The sequence below is a fragment of the Paroedura picta genome, chromosome 10 (genome assembly GCF_049243985.1).
Source record: "Paroedura picta isolate Pp20150507F chromosome 10, Ppicta_v3.0, whole genome shotgun sequence".
Lineage (NCBI taxonomy): Eukaryota > Metazoa > Chordata > Lepidosauria > Squamata > Gekkonidae > Paroedura > Paroedura picta.
Window position 1 is genome coordinate 88,176,214 of NC_135378.1, and position 21,978 is coordinate 88,198,191.

The 21,978-nt window shown below is 53.8% G+C and overlaps 2 protein-coding genes across 9 annotated transcripts in view; one reads left to right on the top strand and one right to left on the bottom strand.

The window, feature by feature from the left end:
- Positions 1-10,986, bottom strand: part of M1AP (meiosis 1 associated protein) — a 28,149-nt gene extending 17,163 nt beyond the window's left edge. For 2 of the 5 annotated variants that reach the window (XM_077301434.1, XM_077301430.1), the window contains exons 1-2: positions 10,154-10,313; positions 2,563-2,832 (exon numbers count right to left, since the gene is read on the bottom strand). In XM_077301434.1, coding sequence (XP_077157549.1) covers positions 2,563-2,802 — 240 coding nt within the window. In that variant the 5' untranslated portion in view covers positions 2,803-2,832; positions 10,154-10,313. Of the gene's footprint in view, positions 1-2,562; positions 2,833-5,104; positions 5,499-5,891; positions 6,044-10,153; positions 10,314-10,925 lie in introns of those variants that run through there. The other 3 variants (XM_077301433.1, XM_077301431.1, XM_077301432.1) reach the window with 3 other exon arrangements.
- SEMA4F (ssemaphorin 4F) overlaps positions 9,683-21,978 on the top strand; it is a 37,088-nt gene continuing 24,792 nt past the window's right edge. For 2 of the 4 annotated variants that reach the window (XM_077301424.1, XM_077301425.1), the window contains exon 1: positions 10,271-10,433. In XM_077301424.1, coding sequence (XP_077157539.1) covers positions 10,313-10,433 — 121 coding nt within the window. In that variant the 5' untranslated portion in view covers positions 10,271-10,312. Of the gene's footprint in view, positions 9,764-10,270; positions 10,434-21,978 lie in introns of those variants that run through there. The other 2 variants (XM_077301426.1, XM_077301427.1) reach the window with 2 other exon arrangements.

Below are 21,978 nucleotides of genomic sequence, written 5' to 3' on the forward strand. Positions count from 1 at the left end.
TGGGAGGACTGGCAAATACTCCGGAAGATAGAGACAGAGTTCAACGAGATCTGAACACAATGGAAAAATAGGCAAATGAGAGCATGATGCAATTTAATAAAGATAAGTGTAAAGTTCTGCATCTGGGTCAGAAAAATGCAAAGCATGCCTACTGGATGGGGGATACGCTTCTAGTCAACACTGTGTGTGAACGAGACCTTGGAGTACTTGTGGATTGTAAACTAAACATGAGCAGGCAGTGTGATGCAGTGATAAAAAAGGCGAATGCCATTTTGGGCGGTATCAACAGGGGCATCACATCAAAATCACAAGATGTCATAGTCCCATTGTATACGGCACTGGTCAGACCACACCTGGAGTACTGTATGCAGTTCTGGAGGCCTCACTTCAAGAAGGACGTAGATAAAATTGAAAGGGTACAGAGGAGAGCGACAAAGATGATCTGGGGCCAAAGGACCAAGCCCTATGAAGATAGGTTGAGGGACTTGGGAATGTTCAGCCTGGAGAAAAGGAGATTGAGAGGGGACATGATAGCCCTCTTTAAGTATTTGAAAGGTTGTCACTTGGAGGAGCCAGGATGCTGTTTCCATCGGCTGCAGAGGAAAGGACGTGCAGTAATGGGTTTAAACTACAATATAACGATATAGGCTAGATATCAGGGAAAAAAATTTTCACAGTCAAGAGTAGTTCAGCAGTGGAATAGGCTGCCTAAGGAGGTAGTAAGTTCCCCCTCACTGGCAGTCTTCAAGCAAAGGTTGGATACACACTTTTCTTGGATGCTTTGGGGTGATCCTGCGTTGCGCAGGGGGTTGAACTAGATGGCCTGTGTGGCCCTTTCCAACTCTATGATTCTATGATTCTTTAATATCCGTTTTCAGTGAGATTCTTTCCTCAGTGACAAGTCCTCTGAGTCTTCAATATTTTTATAAATTTTATAGGTATCAAGAATTTAAACCTTATATATAATAATAATATAATACTAGCCACTGGCTCACATAGGTATGGGGATATCGGTCTGGGTTTAAATGGGTTTAATGGGTTTAAACTACAAGTACAACGATATAGAAGAAGAAGAAGAAGAAGAAGAGTTGGTTCTTATATGCCGCTTTTCCCTACCCGAAGGAGGCTCAAAGCGGCTTACAGTCGCCTTCCCATTCCTCTCCCCACAACAGACACCCTGCGAGGTGGGTGAGGCTGAGAGAGCCCTGATATCACTGCTCGGTCAGAACAGTTTTATCAGTGCCCTGGCGAGCCCAAGGTCACCCAGCTAGTTGCATGTGGGGGAGCGCAGAATCAAACCCGGCATGCCAGATTAGAAGTCCGCACTCCTAACCACTACACCAAACTGGCTCTAGATAGGCTAGATATCAGGGGAAAAAAATTCACAGTCAGAGTAGTTCAGCAGTGGAATAGGCTGCCTAAGGAGGTGGTGAGCTCCCCCTCACTGGCAATCTTCAAGCAAAGGCTGGATACACACTTTTCTTGGATGCTTTAGGATCCTGCATTGAGCAGCGGCTTGGACTAGATGGCCTGTATGGCCCCTACCAACTCTATGATTCTATGATTCTATGAAACAATTCCCTTGAGAAGAAAAGATGGAAGGAGCCTAAGGAAGCCAAGTTGGCTCCATAAGCAGTTGTCAAAAGATTTGAGGAATAAAAAAGTGTCATTTAGGAAATGGAAGGAAGGCCTTATTACGAAGGATGAGTATAAACAAATAACCAATAATTGTAGGGGAAGTTTTAAAAAAGCCAAAGCTCAGTATGAGCTTAGGCTAGCAAGAAATGCTAAACACAACAAAAAAGGCTTCTTTAGTTATATTTCAAGTAAGAAAAAGAATAGGGACACCATAGGACCACTGTGAGGACAAGAAAGTGAAATTATAACAGACTAGTAATCAAGCCCGCTGCAGGGGAATGCAGCGGGCGCTAGGTCCTACCTAAATCGGCGGCGGTGGCGGCGGGCTGGTCAGCGGCAGGCTGGTCGGTGGCTGCGAGCTTGTTTGGTTTGCGGCGGGCTGACGCGGCGAGAGGCGCTTTGCGCCTCTCGCCGCGTCAGCCCGCCAGGCAGGGAACCCCCGGCAGCCGCGCTTCGCACGACTGCTGGGGGCTCCCTGGGTCGGCGGCCTGACGCGGCGAGAGGCGCTTCGTGACTCTCGCCGCGTCAGGCCGGGAGGAACTGGGAATCGGAGGGACCAATCGGCAGGCGCTTCGCGCCTGCCAATTGGTCCCTCCGATTGTCTGTCGTGAGGAAGGGTCCAACCCGGGCCCTTCCTCATCACGGTCTAATCCCACCTCTACCCCTCTTAGCGAATTATATAGTCCGTGGCGCCCGTGGCGCCACGGGCGGTTTAAAGATGATGAAGAGAGGGCTGAACTGCTTAACTCCTATTTCTCCTCGGTCTTCTCTTGTGAGGGAAATAGTGATTAAGGCTTTTTCCTCTCCACCCCCCAGGCGAAAGGCCTTCCCAGGAACTCCATCCCCACTGCAGACATGGTAGAGATCAGCTTGTCAGAGGCCCTGTTGATACCCTTCCACGCACACACATCTGAATTCACTCACCACAAAGGGCAGCAGGCACTCTGGTGGGCTCTGGGCCACATAGATGCTGAGCAGGGGGATACGAGGAGGTCCCGCCAAGCTGGCCACAAGGGAGAAGACGTTTTCCAGGGCTTCACAAATCCGATGGCAGGTGAGGGGCCAGTGCTGGGTACAGATGTCCATCACAAGGATCCGCAAGGGCTGCCGTGAAAGAGTGGCAGGACTTTTGCTGGCAGGTTCCCTTCGTCTTCCAACGTTCATAGCTCCAGGTGGAACAGGAGTTCAGGCTGCCTGTGGAGGGACAAGTACAGAGCTAGAATGATCATTCCACCCACACCCCTCTGGTGATAGATCTGAAGGAATCAGGCATCCAGGGATAAGAGTCCTGTGTGCATGTGCCTCCCTTCCCCACTCCCCAGCTGCCTGGCTCTTAGTTCCCTCTTAGTTCCCTCACCAATCACAGACCTGGACTGTTGTCAACCTCCCAATTTTATACCCACTCAGCTATCGCATTGTGAAGAGGAAAATCCAAACTGCATCTTGGGTACTGGCTTCCTTTCAACTTTCTCTGCCCCCCCAGTGCACCCCTTGAAACAAATCGAAGGAAAGGGTGAACTGTGGGGGGGGGGTTGCCTGCTATCCTGGGGTAAAAAAACACCTTTGCTAATCAGCTGCTGCTGCTGCCAGCACGAAGGCTGGTTCCATATGCTTATGAAGGCATATGAGATGGGGGATAGAGCGGCTAAACGAAAGTTTTATGCTCACCATAAAACTTTTACACCATGGACAAGAATGCTGGAAGGGAAGGGAGCATGTGAAGGGTGGGTGCTACTGAAACAAGAGCTATTGCATGCTCAATCAATGACTATCCCAGAAAGACGAAAACACTGCAGGAGCTCTAAGAGGCCTATTTGGATGAACAGAGAACTTCAAGAGGAACTAAGAAAGAAAAGGAAAATGTTCAGGAAATGGCGGGAAGGACAGAGCTCTAAAGAAGAGTACCTACAGGTTACTAGGCACTGTAGATAGAGACCTGGAGGGTCATCTAGTCCAACCCCCTGAACAATGCAGGAAATTAAAACTATCTGCCCACCCACAGTGACCCCAATTTCATGCCCAAGTAACCCCCCCCCCCACACACACACACCAAAAATCTTCAGAATCCAGACTGGCCTAGATGTAATCCACCTCCCATCTCACAGTTGTGGTCAGCAATTCCCTGGGTAGGCAAAGAAGGGCCACAAGTGACAAGCACTGGCACACCCCTTCCTGCCCACCCAGTCAAAATCTCTCTAAGTTCATAAGATCAGCATTTCTGTCAGCTGGCTTATCTAGCCTCTGCTTAAAAACTTCCAAAGGAGAACTTCCCCGAGGAAGCCTGTTGCACTAAGGAACATCTAACTGTCAGGAACTTCTTCCAGATGCTTAGCCAAAAATTCTTTTGAATTAATTTCAACCCATTGGTTCTGGGGCAATGGAAAATAACTCTGCTACATCTTCTATTTGACAGCCCTTTAACTATTTGAAGATGGCTATCATATCACCTCTTAGTCATTTTCTCTCCATTGTGAACCTCTCCCTTACTTCGGGGGAGTTCCCAGAGGGGCTAAAGGAAGCAGTGGTTCGCCCTCTGCTGAAAAAGCCATTGCTGGATCTGCGAGACCCCGCCAGCTACCAACCAGTTTTGCATCTTGTGTTTCTGGGTAAAGTAGGCCAGCTCCTAGCATTCTTGGAGGAAACTTCAGCCCTGAACCCATACCAGTCGGGCTTCCATCCTGACCATGGGGTGGAGACCATGCTGGTCACCTTGACAGATGACATCTGGCACCAGCTGGACCGGGGCAGGTTGGCCATCCTTGTACTTTTAGATTTGTTGGCCGTGTTTGACGTAGTTGACCATGAGTTGTTGGCCGACCGCCTCACCAAGACCGGGATCAGGAGGACTGTGCTACAATGGCTGAGGGTTGCTGTGGGGGATGAGTTTTGGATCCTGTGGGGCTCCCTTATGGGGTCCTACAGGGTGCAGTCCTCTCCACCACATTGTTCAACATCTATATGCGCCCTCTAGCCCAGCTGGTCCGGAATTATGAGCTGAGCTGTCACCAATATGCGAGTGGCACCCAGCTCTCTCCTGATGGACGGTATAGGAATTATTGTCCACACCAGAAATTCAGCCTGCTGTAAAAAAAATACAGTGGGCGGTAGCCATCCCCAACTGCCCTGGCAGCGCTGCCCGGGCAGGTGGGAAGGGCTGCCCCCCCAAACTCCCCCCCCAGGGTGAAGCCGCCCCCAGGCCTTTTCCGGGGGGGGGAGGAAAAAGCCTTTCCAGCCGCTGGGGAGGCTTTCCAGGCAGCTGGCTTTTACCTCCCCCCCCCCAGGGGCCTGGGAAGGCTTTAAGCCCCCCCCCCCAGGAAAAAGCCTTCCCGGGGCCCGGGGAGCCCGATCGCCTCAGCAAGGACCATCTTTTATTTTGTAAGCCGCAGAGGGAAGTTCAAAATCAGGCAGCCAAACAGCACGGGTGGTCTGCCCAAGGTCTCTGTCCGTTCCCCTCCATTTCCCTTACCTGTGTGATGTTTGGCGGGGCTCTGCGCCTGCCCACCCACCGGGCAGAGGGAAGGGCTGGTGAGACTGGCGAGGGCGGCCCTGGGGGGCAAAGAGAGGCCAGGGCCCAAGTGAGCTGGGCTCCTCAGGCACTCCCCATGCCAGGTCAAGGGGTGCAGTGGGGACCCAGGGGCTGGTGGGGCGGCCGGGCGGTCTGTCTCCCTGCCCCACCGAGGGGCTGCAGGGTGGGCCGCAGAGCCCTCCCTCCCTCCGTCCGGCTGGTGGAGACCCTGTTGGAGCGGGGGGGAGGGGGGGCTTTTTGTCTCTTCCCCGCCAGGCCCAAACTGCCAGGCAGGCCCAAGGACTGTGCTGAGGGAAGAGAGGGAGGGAGGGAGGGAGGGCAGGCGCGGAGGGAGAGGACACCGGAGCCAGGGCCTAGCAGCCTCCCTGGGCCTGGGCCCTGCGCTCCTGGGACGAGGGAGCAGCTTCGGAAGGAGGGCAGACCCCCACCCCTTGAAGCTTCCCTCAGCAAGAAGGGTCCCAATTCACCCCTTCCTGCAAAGGGAGCTGGCAGAAGGGAGGGGGCCCTGGCGTGTCAAATCACACCCCCCCCCAAGCACACACTGGCCACAGGGGCCTCAGGAGCCGGTCGGGGTGCTGCAGGGGCTGAATGCTGGCCTAGGAAGGGCTGAGAAGCCCAGGCTCAAAGCCCCTCTCTGCCCTGGGTGGCCTTGGACCAGCCTTCCTCACAGGCTACAAAATAATAAATATACAGGATATAGGATATCAAACAACGCCCTCCATTTTGCCTGGTTTTGTTCAGCTTATTTTTGTCTCCGTGGTGCTGATCAGCAGACTGGGGAGGGTCCTTGCGCTGTTCTAGTTCCCAGCATTCCTTCTTCCATGAGGCCTTTGGGTGACAAAGACATGAAGCTCAGTGCTGGGCCAAGGTATGTGTGCCACTGAGCTCTGTCTCAAAAGGAAGCGGAGGCACATGCCAAAGAACCCACAGGAACAATGCCAGGACTTTCCCCACACACCACAGCTCTTTCAGGTCTCCATCACATCAAACATTTTTGCTTCCTTTGAAAAATAGATGTTAAATGCGCCACGGGGATGTTTGCTTAAAGTGGCACTTTCTGCCTTGAAATGCTAGAATTCTGGGCCCATTCAGGGAATCACAGTGTCGGAAAACAAGAAGGGGCCTTGCAGACCAAGGACTCCAAGTCTAGAATTACCAATTCCACCTGTGGAAATCCCTGAAGATTTGTGGGAAGACCCTTGGTGGGGATGTGATTCCATACAGTCCACCCTTTGAAGCTGCCGTTTCCTATAGGGGAACTGATTTCTGCAGGCTGGAAATGAGTTGTGATTCTAGAAAAACACCAGGCTCCACCTGGAGGATGGCAACCCAAACTCCACGTCCCTGCTCAGTGCCGGAGATCCACTGCCTCACCCCCAAGCAGGCATCTCTGGCATATCCCCATGCCCCTGCAGTCGGTTCCATTATCAAACTGCTCTCCCTCCTAATGTTCACCCAGAATGAGACCTGGTCCAGTACTCCGGAGGAACTGAGAACAAGGCCTTGCCTCCTCACTGTGGATTTTCCCTCAAATGACTTGAAGAACGTCTTCCTATTGTTCCCCTCTCCCCACCACCACCACCTTCTCCAGGCTAAACCCAGCCACCTCTATTTACTTTTTCATGTACCTTCCTAGTGCCTGACCCTCTTAATTCTCCACCACTGTGTGCGTTCTCACTGGACTCATTCTTCCTTCAAGGGAAGGGTAAGAAAACGACTCAGTGCTCCAGATGCAGTGCTCCAGATACCATGGAGTGGGCTGCTATTTGAGTTTCTGGTGACTTGGAGATGATACTTTGATTAATGGATCTTAATATTACATGAACCTCTTTTGCAGACACGCTGCCAACTCTTGTCTACCTTGTAGTCTACTGAAATCCCATGATCCTTTTCATCTCTACTAATGCCCAGCCAACTTTATTATCAGTGAATAATACCCAAGATGGTGGATTTAGTGCAAAGCCTGAAAACAAATGTTTTACCATCAAAATAAGAATGGGTGGTTTGCATGTATGTGTGTGTGAGTGTATTAATTTAATTTTTTTGGATAATTTTTAGCCTGTATTCAAAAACGTATTTTCCTTAGTGGCAATATATCTGTAGTAAAAATCATGATAAAATATTAATTTTTCAATATTCATTGCAAACATAAATTTCAATGTAAATTTATATAAAGTACCCACCTTCATCCAGTATTACAGAATCACAGGATTGGAAGGGGCCATACAGGCCATCTAGTCCAACCCCCTGCTCAACGCAGGATCACCCCAAAGCATCCTAAAGCATCCAAGAAAAGTGTGTATCCAACCTTTGCTTGAAGACTGCCAGTGAAGGGGAGCTCACCACCTCCTTAGACAGCCTATTCCACTGCTGAACTACTCTGACTGTGAATTTTTTTCCTGATATCTAGCCTATATCGTTGTACTTGTAGTTTAAACCCATTACTGCATGTTCTTTCCTCTGCAGCCAATGGGAACAGCATCCTGCCCTCCTCCAAATGACAACCTTTCAAATACTTAAAGAGGGCTATCATGTCCCCTCTCAACCTCCTTTTCTCCAGGCTGAACATTCCCAAGTCCCTCAACCTATCTTCATAGGGCTTGGTCCCTTGGCCCCAGATCATCCTCGTCGCTCTCTTCTGTACCCTTTCAATTTTATCTACGTCCTTCTTGAAGTGAGGCCTCCAGAACTGCACACAGTACTCCAGGTGTGGTCTGACCAGTGCCGTATACAATGGGACTATGACATCTTGTGATTTTGATGTGATGCCCCTGTTGATACAGCCCAAAATGGCATTCGCCTTTTTTACCGCTGCAACACACTACTTGCTCATGTTTAGTTTACAATCCACAAGTACCCCAAGGTCTTGTTCACACACAGTGTTACCTAGAAGCGTATCCCCCATCCAGTAGGCATGCTTTTCATTTTTTTGACCCAGATGCAGAACTTTACACTTATCTTTATTAAATTGCATCTTGTTCTCATTTGCCCATTTTTCCATTGTGTTCAGATCTTGTTGAATTCTGTCTCTATCTTCTGGAGTATTTGCCAGTCTTCCCAATTTGGTGTCATCTGCAAACTTGATGAGTAGTCCTTTCACCCCCTCTAGATCATTAATAAATATGTTAAAAAGTACCGGGCCGAGCACCGAGCCCTGAGGTACCCCGCTACTCACCTCCCTCCAGTCTGATGTAACACCATTGACAACAACTCTTTATGTTTGCTCCTCATATAACTGAAAAATCTTTTCTTGTTATAGTGGGCTTCCCTGGCCAATTTTAGCTCACTCTCAGCTTTGGCCTTTCTGATGATTGATCTACAGTGCCTAGTAACCTGTAGGTACTCTTCTTTAGAGCTCTGTCCTTCCCTCCATTTCCTGAACATTTCCCTTTTCTTTTTTAGTTCCTCTTGAAGTTCTCTGTTCATCCAAATAGGCTTCTTGGAGCTCCTGCAGTATTTTCGTCTTTCTGGGATAGTCATTGATTGAGCATGCAATAGCTCTTGTTTGAGTAGTGCCCACCCTTCACATGCTCCCTTCCCTTCCAGCATTCTCGTCCATGGTATGACACTCATCATCTCTCGGAGTTTCTTAAAGTTTGCCCTACGAAAATCCAACATCCGCGTCTGGCTACAAGCTTCCTTGCCTCCCCATCTCAAAAGGAATTCTATGAGGACATGGTCACTTCCCCCTAGGGTCCCCACCTCCTTTACCTCATCTACCAACTCTTGCCTGTTGGTCAGTATTAAATCCTAGTTGTTGCTGCTCTGCCCTTTGGTCCCTGGGGACTCTCAAGACTCCATTGTGTTCCTCATGCTTCTCAACATCAGTGTGAAGCCTCTGGGGGAGGTCATCTGGAGATTCAGGCTGAGCTCCCACAAATATGTGGTACTCTACTCAGCAGTGGTTACGAGTGGCAGACACCAATCTGGAGAACCGTGTTTGATTCCCCTGCCTTCTTTTCTTCTATATGCAACCAGCTAGGTGACCTTGGGCTAGTCACAGTTCTGTTAGAGCTGTTCTTGCAGAGCAGTTCTATCAGAGCTCTCAGCCCCACCTACCTCACAGGATGTCTGTTTTGGGGAGCAGAAGGGGAAAGTGTTTGTAAGCCGCTTTGGAACTCCTTCAGGTAGTGAAAACCTGAGTATTAAAAAATACCGCCCTCCCATGAGGATCAGGGTGGTTTACATGCTGGAATAAAAACAGTACAGATAACATGATAAACTGAACAGTAGTGAAACAGTCATAACAGGAGAACAGTAAAATAATGGAACACACATAGTGGGAACATCCCTTTTAACTGTAACATACTGACGGCCCCATAGATTGGTCGGTGGCTCCCTTTTGCAGTCCCTGATCTCCTCCGTGAGCTCCTTCCACCAGGATGGAGAAAGCACTGGCCCTGGTTGAGGTCAAGCCAGCTTCCCTGGGGCCACGGACCACTTTTCTGGGGATTCATTGTACCCGGAGGGTAATAGTGGAGAAAACGAGTCATGCCCAGCAGGGGGGCTGTGGCTCAACGACAGGGCCTCCGGGTGGCATGAAGCAGGGCTCGGGTGGATCCCAACATCTCCGGGTACAAGACTCCCGGGATAGAGATGGTGAGCGCCCTCCCCCTGCGACCACCTGGACAGCGGCCGCCAGCAAGCGCTGACCGGGGCCCCTGCGACCTGGCTGAGCACAGGCGGCTTCATGCGTTCGGCTGCCCTGGCCTCAACCATGGCACCAGTGCCCGGAAAAGCGAGCAGAGCGCACAGCTGGGCCGGGCTTCTGCGGGGCCGAGGAGCAGAGCGTCCCATTGCGGATCCAGCCCGGCCGGATGGTCACGACCCGGGGGGGGGGGGGTCAGCTCTCCCGTGCAGCACTCTCCCCTCCCCCTCCCCCGGTTCAGCCGCGCGCCCGGGCACCAGTCCACGCCTAGCCCGGCGCGGGCGGGCGGGCGGGGCGGGGCGGGGCGGGGCCGCTGCGATGCCCTCCCTCCCGCGGCTCACCTGCCTGCACGCGGCCATTGGCCGGCGCCGCTACCTGCGCAGAAGCAGGCGGGGCGGCGCACCCGCGGCCACACCTGGCTGCCTGGCGAAGAGGGCGGGCTGAGCCCGCCCCACCCGCGCCCGCTTTCCGCCTGCTGGCTGCTCGCCCGCCGGATCACGATGGCGAGGGGGCCGGGGCCGCGCCGCCCGCCCCTACTGCTCCTGCTGCTGCTGCTGCTGCTGCTGCGAGGCTCGGCGGCGCCCCCCCCGCCGGTGGCCCGCATCTCGCGCCCCTTCTCCGGTAAGGTGGGGCGCTGCGGGAGGGTTGCGCTGAGCGCCTTTCCCCGGGGCTACGGCTGCCTTGGGCGGAGGCCGGCCGGCCCTTCCCGCGCCTTGGGTCGGAAGCCTGGGAAGCCTCCCCAGCGGCCGACCTGGAGCACGTGCCGGGGCTGCCGGGGCTACAGGCCGGGTGGGGGGCGAGCCCCTGGCGCGGCACTTGGGGAGGGGGAGCGGGCGGGGCCCCCGCCGCTGGCGGCTTGTGGCGGCTGCGGCTGCTGGAAGCGGCGTCTTGAGGCTGGCCTGCGTCCTCGTGCCCGCCGCCCGGGACTGGCCAGCCTCCTGCTGGCGGCCGATAAAGGAGCGGGAGTTGCCCGCCCGCGGCCTCCTGGTCTCCCGGGAGGGAGGAGAGAGGCGCCACTCCGGGCCCCGCTGGGGTTTGGGCTGGCCGCTCTTCCGAGGGGTCTCTCGGGCCGGTCAGGGGCGAGCGAGGCGTGGCCTCGGGGCTGGGGGTTACCTTTCCCCTCAGCAGGGATCCAAGCTGGTTTAGGTAACCCTTCCACGCCTGGAAAGGAGAGCGGCCCAGCCCCGAGGCCACGCCTATAGAGCAGACTCCCCTTCTTTGGCCGGAGACGCTCCTGGAGACGCGGGCTTTGGCCTATGCCCGGCGCGTCTGCCAGGGAAGGGCAAGAGTCAAACAGGAGGGTCGTGGGTGGCTCTCTCCAAAGGCTGACTGGGGAAAGGGTTCTCTCCTGCCCCTCAACCTCACTTCTGGCGGGAAATGAGCTTTGCCCCAAAGCACTTGAGAACAGTTGGCTGTGCGGCTGGTGTTGGTCGCATGGAAGGCCCTCTTACTGGGACCCGCTTGATGCCCTCTGAGGCAGCTTGATATCTGGCAGGCTGCTTGCAGAGCTGCTAAGAAAAGCAGGTGGTGGTCTGCCCTGGCTTCTCCTCTGTCCACCTTCCCCCCAGATTTACCTGCTAGGAGCAGCCCAGCTGGATCTTAGGTGAGTTTGGTTCTCCTGGCAGCAGGTGGCCCACAGCTGGCCCTGGCATCTCCCCTATCTTTTCCAGGCCTCATTGCACAGATCCTGTAGCCTGGGATAGGATGTGTCAGTCTTCTGGGCAGCCACACCTTGGATGATGCCCTTGTAAACACCAGCTGGGGTGGCCTTGGATCCCTGGTGCACCAAGCTTGCCGCCGCCTGGGAGCCGTGTGAGCATGGAAGGCGGCGATTGGCAGGGCAGCACAGGCCACCTTGTTGTGCTCCAGGCTAGAAGTTCAGAAAAGCTGTTGTGGGATGCAGTCTCTGTCCGCACCTCTGCCAAGGTGCACGCAAGCGAGGGGGAAAGGGTTTTGAAAATGCCGAAGGAAAGGAGCACAGAGAGAGCCTTGTGGATTCTGACCAGAGGCTCTCTGGGCCACCAGCTCCAGGCCTTCCTCCTGTTCTCCCTCAGAAACCAGCATTCAGGGAGTTGCTGCTGCCTGCCGCCTTCCAACAGGGTGGACCAAGTCAACCAGTGTGCTAAATGGAGCATGGTGGTTAAGAGCAGCAGACTCCGATCTGAAGTACTGGGTTCGCTTCTTCTCCCCATGAAGCCTGCTGGGTGATCTTGGGCCAGTCCCAATTCTCTCAGAACCCTCTCTGCTTCACCAGCTACCCAAGGAGCCTGTTGTGGGGAGAAGAAGGGAAAGGCGATTGTAGGCCACTGTGGGAGAAAAGAGGGGTCTAAAAGGCCACCCTTGTCCTCCTCCTGCTGCTAGGAGGTTCTGGCATGCCTCTGCGATGCCACATTACTCCGTTGTAGTGCCATCCAAGTCAGCAGCTATCACTGCTGCCCACAGTCAGCTCCACAAATTGATGATGTGCCATGCAACCAAGTCCTGAGTCTGCCGCTTTCCACCTTATTGGTGCTCTAGTTTTAGTGTTGTGAGTGTAGATAATAATCCCCCACTTTCACCACATGATGCATGCTCTCATAAAACATCTTCGTTCCTCAAAGCCAAGAAGTCTTGGCCTCTCTAGACTACCTTCACAGGAAACGTGTTCTATCCCCTGAATCATCCCAGTTGCCTTCTTCTTCTCTTTGTCCTGCTCTGCAGTGCTGGTGTTGAGCTGTGTCTCTCCCCAGATTCCAGAGCGTGAGTGAACAGCTCCGAGGCCACGGACCCCAAGCAGAGGTTCCGGGGAAGCCCCACACTGCAGCTCATCCCCACGTTCATCCTGTTGGCTGTCTAAACTGTGGCTGGACAGAGGCCTGCAAAGTGTGTTCAGGGGCCTTTGGGGAGGAGCTCCATCAAATGCTTTGCGAAAGCCCCACTATGGGGGGTTTGCCTGGGCATCCTGACCCACTCCTTCCTGAATGCACCCAGAGGCTTCAGAAACCGGACTTCTCCCATGTAAGAGGCTGTGCTGTCTTTCTCAGGAGGGCTTGTTCTTCTGTATGCTGAAGAACTTCATGAAGCTCTACCTTTTCTCCTGGTTGGCCTCTCATGGCCTCGATTCTCCTCCCCATAGCGCTTGGCCCAGCTGTTTTCCCATTCTTCTTAGGGGACGACTTCTGTGAACAATTGCACATGTCTGCTTTGAATGTCAGCTCTTTAATAACACCCTCATGGCTGCCATTTGGAACCAGGGACTTGTCTGCAGCCGAGGCTTGTGCTACAGCCACAGTCTCTCAGAGAGGGAGATGGAACTCCTGCATGAAGGGCTGACAGCAGCCATTCTTAGGGTTCCAGCAACAGTTCCCAGGCTTTGGGTGCCAGCAGGGCCTGTCCTTGCCTGAAAGTGGGGTGGGTAACTGCACCACATGTTTCCCAGTGAAGAAAGATGCAAAGGATTAAAAGATTAATTCAGCTTTTTAGAAATCTTCCTGTATTCCTTTCCGAATCCTTTGTGCTCCAACAGTCTCTTCTGGCCTGACATAATTAAGGATATTCTTAAAACTATTTATTTAGGATTCCTACAAGCAGCCTTGAAAGGTTGTAGGCCTGCTTCAGTGACAAAATGTCTGGAATGAGGGAATAAACAGGCAAGTTTACTAGTTCAGCAGCAGGGTGAGGAAGTCAGGGCACTAAGTGCTCCATGTCTCTAATAAGGTAAGCAGACATCTCCCAAACAAATCTACAGTGGGAAATGAGTCAGCAGTGTGACTTGGTAGATAAAAAGGCTCCTGATGGCGCCTGGGGTCTTTTGGCTGCTGTGTGACACAGTGTTGGGCTGGAGGGGACCTTGCCTTGATTCAGTATGGCTTCTGTTATGTTCTTAACTAGAAATTAAGCCCGCTGTGGGAGAAATACAGCGGGCGCTAGGTGTGGGTGTAAGTGGTGGCGGGCAGGTGGGCATAGCTTGCGGGGCTGATGGATGTAGGTCTTGGGGTGGCCTTGCATCGGGGAGACTCACGGCGGCAGCGAGAAGGCAAGTTGGGGATCGGCGGTGCAAGCGGCAAGGCGCAGCTGGCGAGGGCAGCAGTTTCTGTGGGCATCTGCGCACGTCCGCGGCGGGGTTGTTGTGTCGGCGGCCAGCTTGGGGCTGCGTGGCGAGGCGTCCGTGGGGCGTTGGGGGCGGAGTGGGTGGGTGGCGCCCTGCTAGTGCTCGGCGGCATCCTGGAGTGCGGGGCCTGGCCGCAGCGGCGGCGGGAAAGGTCGTGGCGAGGCTTCCAAGCAGGGAGGCGGCCCCAGGAGCGCAGGGCGTGGGAGTGGCGGCAACAGCAAATTCCATGGAGGGGCGGCGAGTGGCAAGTGTGTGGGGGGGTGAGAAGGTCGCAGGCGGCGCCGGGTGGCGCCGGATGTTTGGGGTGGTGGTGGGAAGGGTGGGGATGGGCGCGTCCGGGGAGGCGGCACAGGTAGGAGCGGCATTGTTGTTAAAGGGCGGTCGCTGGGCGGCGGGGAAGCAGTTTTCCCCGACTCCAGCGGTGTGGGGCGAGCCTCCTCCCTGGCGGCCATCCGGCGAGGATGGCAGCTCGGGAGGAGTAGAGAATTGGTGGCGCGGTGTTCTGGAGACGGGCCAAGTGTCGAACGGGGAGTCACGCTTTGCATGCCTCCCAATTGGACACTTGGCCCTTGAGTGCCACTCAGAGGAGTGAATCAGGCGCCTCCTCTGAGTTTTTATCCCGGACAGAGCCCGCCCTAACTCCTCCCCAATAGCCCTTACTCTTTTATTTAATCCGCTCGATTAAAGATGCTTTTATGCTTCTGTCCCTTCCCTTTTTCTTTCCCCAACCTGTTTATCAGAGCCTGTGTTCATTTTGTTAAGCAAGATGCCTGTTCTTTCTGGCTTCCTTGATTCTGTAGGTCCACCACGCTAGTTTAGTACCTTCTGTTTTGATGGCAACTTCCGTAGTCGGAGGTAGACATTTTATAGAAGCACCAGTGATTTTAGGGTTAAATAACTTCTAGGCATCCTGTAGACATTTCTCTCTTTACTCTCCATGCTAAGTTATTGTTGACTAAGGCTTCCAGGAGTTTTCAGAAGAGGAAATTATCTGAAATGTTGAACTTTAACATGCAGCCTTCCACATACACAACTCTTGAACGACACGGCTCTGCCCACGGTTGCTGACTGGTTCATGTGTGGCTCAAGCCCTGGGGTGCTTGCGTGGTCTAATGTTCCATGGTCAGTTCCATGATGCAGTCTTCTGAGTCATTGATGGGATCTGGGTAGTTTGTCACCACCAGAACGTTCATTTTGCCACCATTTTGCAGGTGTAGTTGGACCTCTGCATTGTTGCCACCCTTCCCTCATTTCCTTCCCCATCTCGAGATCACCCTCAGTGACCTGATTCAGCAGGAGGCAGAATGCCCCTGGCCACTCCAGTCAGCCCCTCTCCCCTGCTTTTCTTCTGTGACCCTCTGCCCCCCTTAAAGGGTTGTTGTTTCCTGCCACAAGTACATGGTTCCTGTTCAGATCTCCCCTGGGAACACTTGCCTATCACCCCCCCCCCCATTTTTGGTGTTTATGTCCAAACTGAAAAACACTCAAGACAAGCCTGATGGCCAATCAGAAGGGCAGGAATCGATGGCATTCCAGTCTTTCCTTGGCACACCGCCAAAGGTCACGTCTGTTAACAGGGTCTTGTGTAGATAGAGTTGCAAGATGCTTAGGATGGCATGGCCCATGTTCTGGGTCCCCAAACAAGTCAGGCCTGAGTAGGGGAGCAAGTTGGCAGGCTTTGGTCTGTGTGTGACTACTGCAGAGTCACTGTTCTAGATGGAGCCACCTGTGAGCACGGTTAGGTCTGCCTCCTATCTTCATTGTGTATGTGGGGGGAACATTTGCTTCCTGCTGTGTAGCACGAGAGTCAACCTTGGGTGGCTGTTGCAGCATGGAGGCCCCTGTGTGCTGGCTGCAGGTGGTGTGTCCTGTGGTGCTGGACCTGAGAGAGAGACAAGGAGCAAAGAAGCTTCTCAAAACAAAACCAGCACTGGCTTCCTTCCTTCTTTGGGCTGCATAAGCCATGTCTTTTTTTATGGTGTGTATGTGGGGGGGGGAAGGGTTCTTTCCCCTGTCAGCTTCCTTGGATCTGAGTGGGAGGGCTCCTTCCTGGCACTGATGTGCCCCTGTGGTATGACTCCTGGTCTGTCTCACAGAGTGTTTCCTGGGAGATAGGCTGCCAGTCTGGATCCTGACCCCAGAGAATGCCTCCTTGCCCAAGGAGGGGACTTCTGGGGAGTTACAAGCCAATGGCAGCTCCTCTGGGAGTGGCACAGTGGCCCTGAGCCTGCCTCCTTGGCCCTCTGCAGCTGGGCTCGGGGAAAACCACACGCTGCTCTTGAGAGCCACTCCCAAGCCTTGGCGTGTTGCCAGTTCTCCTGCCGCTTGATGCTTGGTTGGCTTTTGAGGGTTCACAGCACAGCTGCATTTCTGTACATAGGTGTGGCTGTGTGTTTGGGTGGTTTCGTGGACGGGTGGTAGAAAGTGGTGCCGGGAGGAAGGGCTTAGGTTTATTCAGCACTGGGGGACTTTCCAGGGCAACCCACCCCTGTACAAAATAGATGGGCTTCACTTGAATCATGTGGGGGCCAGGTTGCTAGGACTTGAGGACAAAAAGGCAGCAGGGCAGATTTTGAACTAATCCCCGGTGTGGGGGGGGGCAGAAATTGGGGAGCCTCTATTTTAGGACGAGTCAATCCCCCCGGGTTTGTGTAAACACGGCTAATAACATTGATAGGAGTGCAGTGAAATATGGGAGGGAGAGCACAATGGCAACTGAGGCCCATATTAGTAACTAAGGGGCAGGGGGGGGGGCAAGGGTTGCTGGAGAGGTGAGCATACTGCTGGTGTCTGTTGCCAATGCTAGAAATCTCCAGATCTACATGGGAAGGTGGAGTGCTTGGTCCTTAGTGACAACTTAGATGTAATTAAGATGGGTCGCAGTCAATACAATAGGGATCTCAAAACCACAGTGAACTGGAGGCACAGTCCTTCCTGGGTACAAACGCTGTGGTTTGGAGCACGTGTTGCATACGACAACTTCAGCTACCCTCCCGTTGACTGGATAAAAACATGTGCGTGTGTCGTGCTATGGAAATGAGATCCCTAGACATCCTAAATGACTCCACTGGTGCAGGTGGTCGCAGAGCCAGCCAGAGGGGTAGTGAACCCAGACCCAGCTCTGAGCAGGTCCCATGACCTGGTGAGAGATGCAGAGCTTGCTACACCAGTTGCGAACAGGGACCACAATGCTATTAAGTTCAGCATTCAGGTCAATAGTAAATCATGCTGAAGTCCAAAATTGCAACATTTTATTTCAGTAAAGGCAGCTTTACAAAAATGAGACAGATAGTTAAAACGGAACTGAAAGAGAAATGTAAGAGAGTCACATCGACAGAAGATGGTTGGAAGCTATTCAAAACCATACTAATTGGAGCCCAAATACGTGGTGAAAATGATGGGGCGGGGAGGGTTGCTGGCTGGGGACACAGCCTTGTGAGGACAGGCTGAGGGACTTGGGAATGTTCGGCCGGGAGAAGAGGAACTTGAAAGGGGACAGGATGGCTCTCTTGAAGTATCTGAAAGCTTGTCACTTGGAGGAGGGCAGGGAGTGGCTCCTGTTGGTGGCAGAGGAGAGGACCCACAGTAATGGCTTTAAATGGTACCAGATAGATATAAGGAAACAAATGTTCACAGCCAGAGTAGTTCAGCAGCAGAGGTGACTATCTGCCCAGTCTGTTCCCTTTGTCAGGTTCTTGTGGGAGGGGGTGCGAGGGAAGTGGTTATATGCTGTGCTTGTGGTATAGAACCTAAGTTCCAACAAGGTACCTGCTGGGTTTACTTTCTTCCTTTAGAATAAACACATTGTTTTGCACCAAGTCAGAAATTGTGTATGTCTTTTGCAAAGGGAAGTCCAGGAACACCTTTCAGAGTTTTGAAAGGCTTTTAACAAGGAGGTACCTCACCAAAGACTCCTGGGTAAGTTTAGCAGTCATAGGATAGGTCCTTTTATGGATTAAATATTGGAGTGAAAAAGACAAATGATTGTGGATTATTGGGAAAGGGACTGAAAATCAAACAGCCAATGTTATCATGCCTTTGTACAGAGAGATAGTGTGGAATCCAGTGTGCGGGTCTCATCACCACATCTCCGAAAGGACCCGGCAGGGCTGGGCAGAGTGATGAGGGGGGACAGCCCCCCCTCCAGGAGAAAAGGACAGAGGACAAAGGCCTCATTCATGAGGGCAGTTGCTGCAGAGAACAAGAGGTAGCCATTTCCCTCCCGCAACCTCACTCACCCACCCTGGCTGGCTCTTTCAGTAGCTCTGGCTCCTCAGGGTGGACTGGATCCACCCAGGCCTGCTGGTGGCTGCAGTGTGGACTTGGAGGGGGTGCAAATGGATCCCTTCATGGCCTGCCTCTCTGTTCAGGCATAGAGATTGTTGCCTTTCTGCCTCTCCTGGGTGTGGCGTTGCTCTTAGGCCCTGTGATGGCTGGAGACTAGGCCACCTCTGGCAGGACACACCCCTGCAGTGCAGGGGAGACCACTGTGAATTCCCCTGCCAAGGGGCCCTCCGTGGCTGCCCCGGACGTCTGCTGGCCTCCCTCCCACCCTCCACAGGCTGCTCCTGAGTCAGCTGGGAGAGTTGTGTGGCCTGCTGTTTGAGCAAGGGGTGTGTTTGGTGTGTTCACACACCATGCGCTTTGTGAGTGAGGTGGGGTTGCCTTGGGCTCCAGGTGCTGTTTCTCCTGCCTTCAGTTTCCTGCCCATGGCTTTGAGTGAGTAGCTCCCCTCCTCTGCCGCTTCAGATGTGGCCAGATTCTACTGCAGTGGCAGCTGCTGTTGGGGAAGGGATGTTTGTCTGCGGGCCACCGCTCTGCTCCCCACCCCGGCCAAGTTTCTGGCTCAGCTGTGCTGGATGCTGTTTGAGCCAGCAGTCACCTTTGTGTTTCTGTGCAGATGGCTGCTTCCACATGTGGAGCTGTGAGATGGGGTGGGGTGAGGATGGAGCCTTCTGCTGCCCCTCCACTCACGCATTTTCCTGGCAGCCCTGCGGCCTACGGGGGCCTGCTCCACTGCAGGCAGCCTGGAGGCCTCTTTGCTGCCTGTGCTCAGGGCCAGCTTTCTTTCTGCCAAGCCTCCGAACTAGTGCAGAGCTGCATAGGAGGCATCCCTCTCAACCTGTCCAGTGGAGATAGGGCAGGAAAGACCCCCCGCTGCCCACCTTGGGGGCTGCGGTCAGGTTGAGGGGCACCCTGTGCACCTGTCTTGCAGAAGCCGAGTGGGTTCATGGGAGACTCCCCAGGAGGAAGGCCACTTTCCTCCTGGCGGCAGGAAAGGCAGCCCACGAATGCCTGCACTGGAGGTGGGTGGGCATCTGTTACAGCAGCCAGAACAAGTGGTCGAGGTGGGGAGCTGGCCTTGCTGCTACCCCCCCCCCCCCAGTAACCAGGTTGTACTCCTTCCTCCCTGGGGCTAAGGGGGGTGAGGCTTCTCCCTTGCCGGGGGGTTGAGCACTCTCCCTCCTCCCCCTCTCTTGTGCGTGTGGCCATTGGAGGGTGGGTGGGTTCACCCCGTCCTGGTTTGCTTCTCTGGAGAAGGGCTGGTGAGCTCAGGAATGAGGGGGGCAGTTCCAAGCCACAACTGAAGAAAGATGTAGAGAAACTGGAGCATGTCTAGAGGACAGCTACAAAGATGGCGAGAGCTTTGAAGACCAAGTCATATGAGAAAAGGTTGAGGAAGCTTGGTCTGTTTAGCTGCTCTGTCAGGAACTTCTTCTGGATGTTCTTCTGGTTCCTCAGGGGAACAGGCTTCCTCGGGAGGTGGTGGGTTCTCCTTCTTTGGACATTTTTAAGCAGAAGCTTAAAAGTCACCTCGCAGAAATGCTGATTGCAGATGGTGAGTGGGTGGGCAGGAAGGGGTGTCCCAGTGTTTGTCTCTTGTGGCCCTTCCTTGCAGATCCAGGGAATTGCTGATGGCCACTGTGGGATGGGAGGTGAATTTACTCCTTGTCAGCCTGGATTCTGAAGATTTTTGGCAGGGGAGGTCACTTAGGCACGAAATTTGGGGTCAGTGTTGGGTGGACAGGTAGTTGTGAGATCCTGCACTGTGCAGGGGGTTGGACTGGATGACCCTGGAGGTTTCTTCCAACTCCAGGATTCTATGATTCTAAGCCCCTGCCTTCCTCCTCCAGGCAGGAATTCCCTGCCCCACTCCTCCAGTCCAGCTTGGCTGCTGGCTGCCCACACAGCCCCAGTAGGCCTCTGCTCAGAGGCGGCCTTTGTTTGTGCCGTGCCCGGGAGCTGATGGCTTTGCCTCCTGACCAGGCAGCACACGAAGAGGTCGGTCTGGGGAGGGCCTGGGAGTAGGATGGGGGCTTTGGAACTGGGAAGGGTTGGCTGAATGCTGGTGTTGGCATCCAGCCCAGGGACCTATGCCCTTTTCCTTGCAAAAGAAAGGCAGTGTTGGGGCGGGGCACACTCAAGACGGCACAGAGCTGTTTTCCATCTGTGACAATGGACATGTGCTGCCCTAGCCGGGCACACACAGGGTTAGTCCAGAGGAATGCACGCTTTCAGAGTTATCCAAGTTCAGAGTGCATACCAGAGAGTAGTCAAAAAGCCAGTCCGGGTCTTATCTGAAGCCTTGACAGCCAATGTTCAAAGGAATACCGAAGGGAGCATCCTTAAGTACACCAAGGTCGAAAGCTGGATAGTGGTTCAAGATAAATCAAGTCCACAATACCTATTTGTAGTCCGTCGTCGTATCAAGCCAGGAATCAGTCAGGCAGAGCTTCACTGAGGCGTAGGTAAACCAGAACCGGGTCAAGGTAATGGGTGGGCTTGTGCAAAAGTTGTATCCACACTGAGAAGCACTGTTGCCATGCTTAAATGCAGGCTGAGCTGACAGGCTAAGTGGTTGCACCTGTACTCAGTCTCCCCACCTGGGCCCCATCTAGCTTCCTCCCTTGCTCTCAGCCGAGCACTTTGACAGTTCGTTTGCATTCCCTCCTGCGCTCTGGAGAGGAGTCTGGACTGTGAAGGGGTATTGCTGCAGGCTGAGGTGCTGCTGGTGCAGAAGGCATGAAGGCTGGGACCTGGTTGTGTGTCCTTATCGGGGCTTGCCTCTGTAACCGGCATCCTGCTGCTTTGCTCCAGCTCCTCCTCATCTTCCTCCTCTGAGGGATCTGGCAGAACAGGCTCTGGCATTGGTGCAGAGGCACCCTTTGGTAACGGGGCCATGACAGGACAGCTGGTGGGGCTGGACCAAAGCTACCTGTGCTCTTGCAGGTCTGCAAACCCTCGGTTTTTGCAGTAGCTTCCTGTCCTTGCCATCTTCACTTGAACTAAGGCAGGGGACCACCTTCCCCTGCTAGTCCAGGGTGGCTCCCTTGGGAAAGGGGGCAGATACATCCAGTACGATTCTGTCTCACCATCAAGGGTGATAGGCACCCAAACCAGTTCTTCCAAATTGTGCTTGAGAGAGCTTGCTTCTAGGTTCCATTCACCAGGTGGTGACCTCCGGTGGCCTGAAGGCCTCTCCCTGAGGTCATCAGTGAAACCTCTGCTTTGAGGTCTGTTGGCTTGTTAATTTAATTTATGGCTCGCCACTTCCCACAAGCTGGCTGGGGGTGGGGTTCAGCTATATCCCAATACATAAAATCCCAGTAAAAACCCATTAAAATAGATGGCATAACATCAACATGGCGGTAAAATAACCCCATCCTATAATGGTACGCCCGCCGGAAGGCATTGGTGATGCATTGGCTGGCCGCTACTGTTGATGGTGCAGAGTGGTGGCATGTGTCTTATAGCAGCGATCCCCAACCCCTGGTCTGCGGACCGGTCCCGGTCCATGGCCCTGCCACTCTGCTGCTGGCTCACCATTGGTGCTTTCCAGTGGCTGCCATGGCTGGGGCTCCCCCTTGGCGTAGCACTGTGCAGCTGCTGCTGGCAGCACCCCCCAGCGAGCGGCAGGAAGTCATGGGCGCTGTCGGGAAAGCAAGTGGAGCAGGGGCTCAGGCGGTGGCGGCAACGTCCCTCGGCAAAAGCCTACCCCCCCCCCCCGAGCCTCAGTAAAATTGTCAAGCATTGCGATAAAAAAGTTGGGGACCACTGTCTTATAGCATCTGTTTG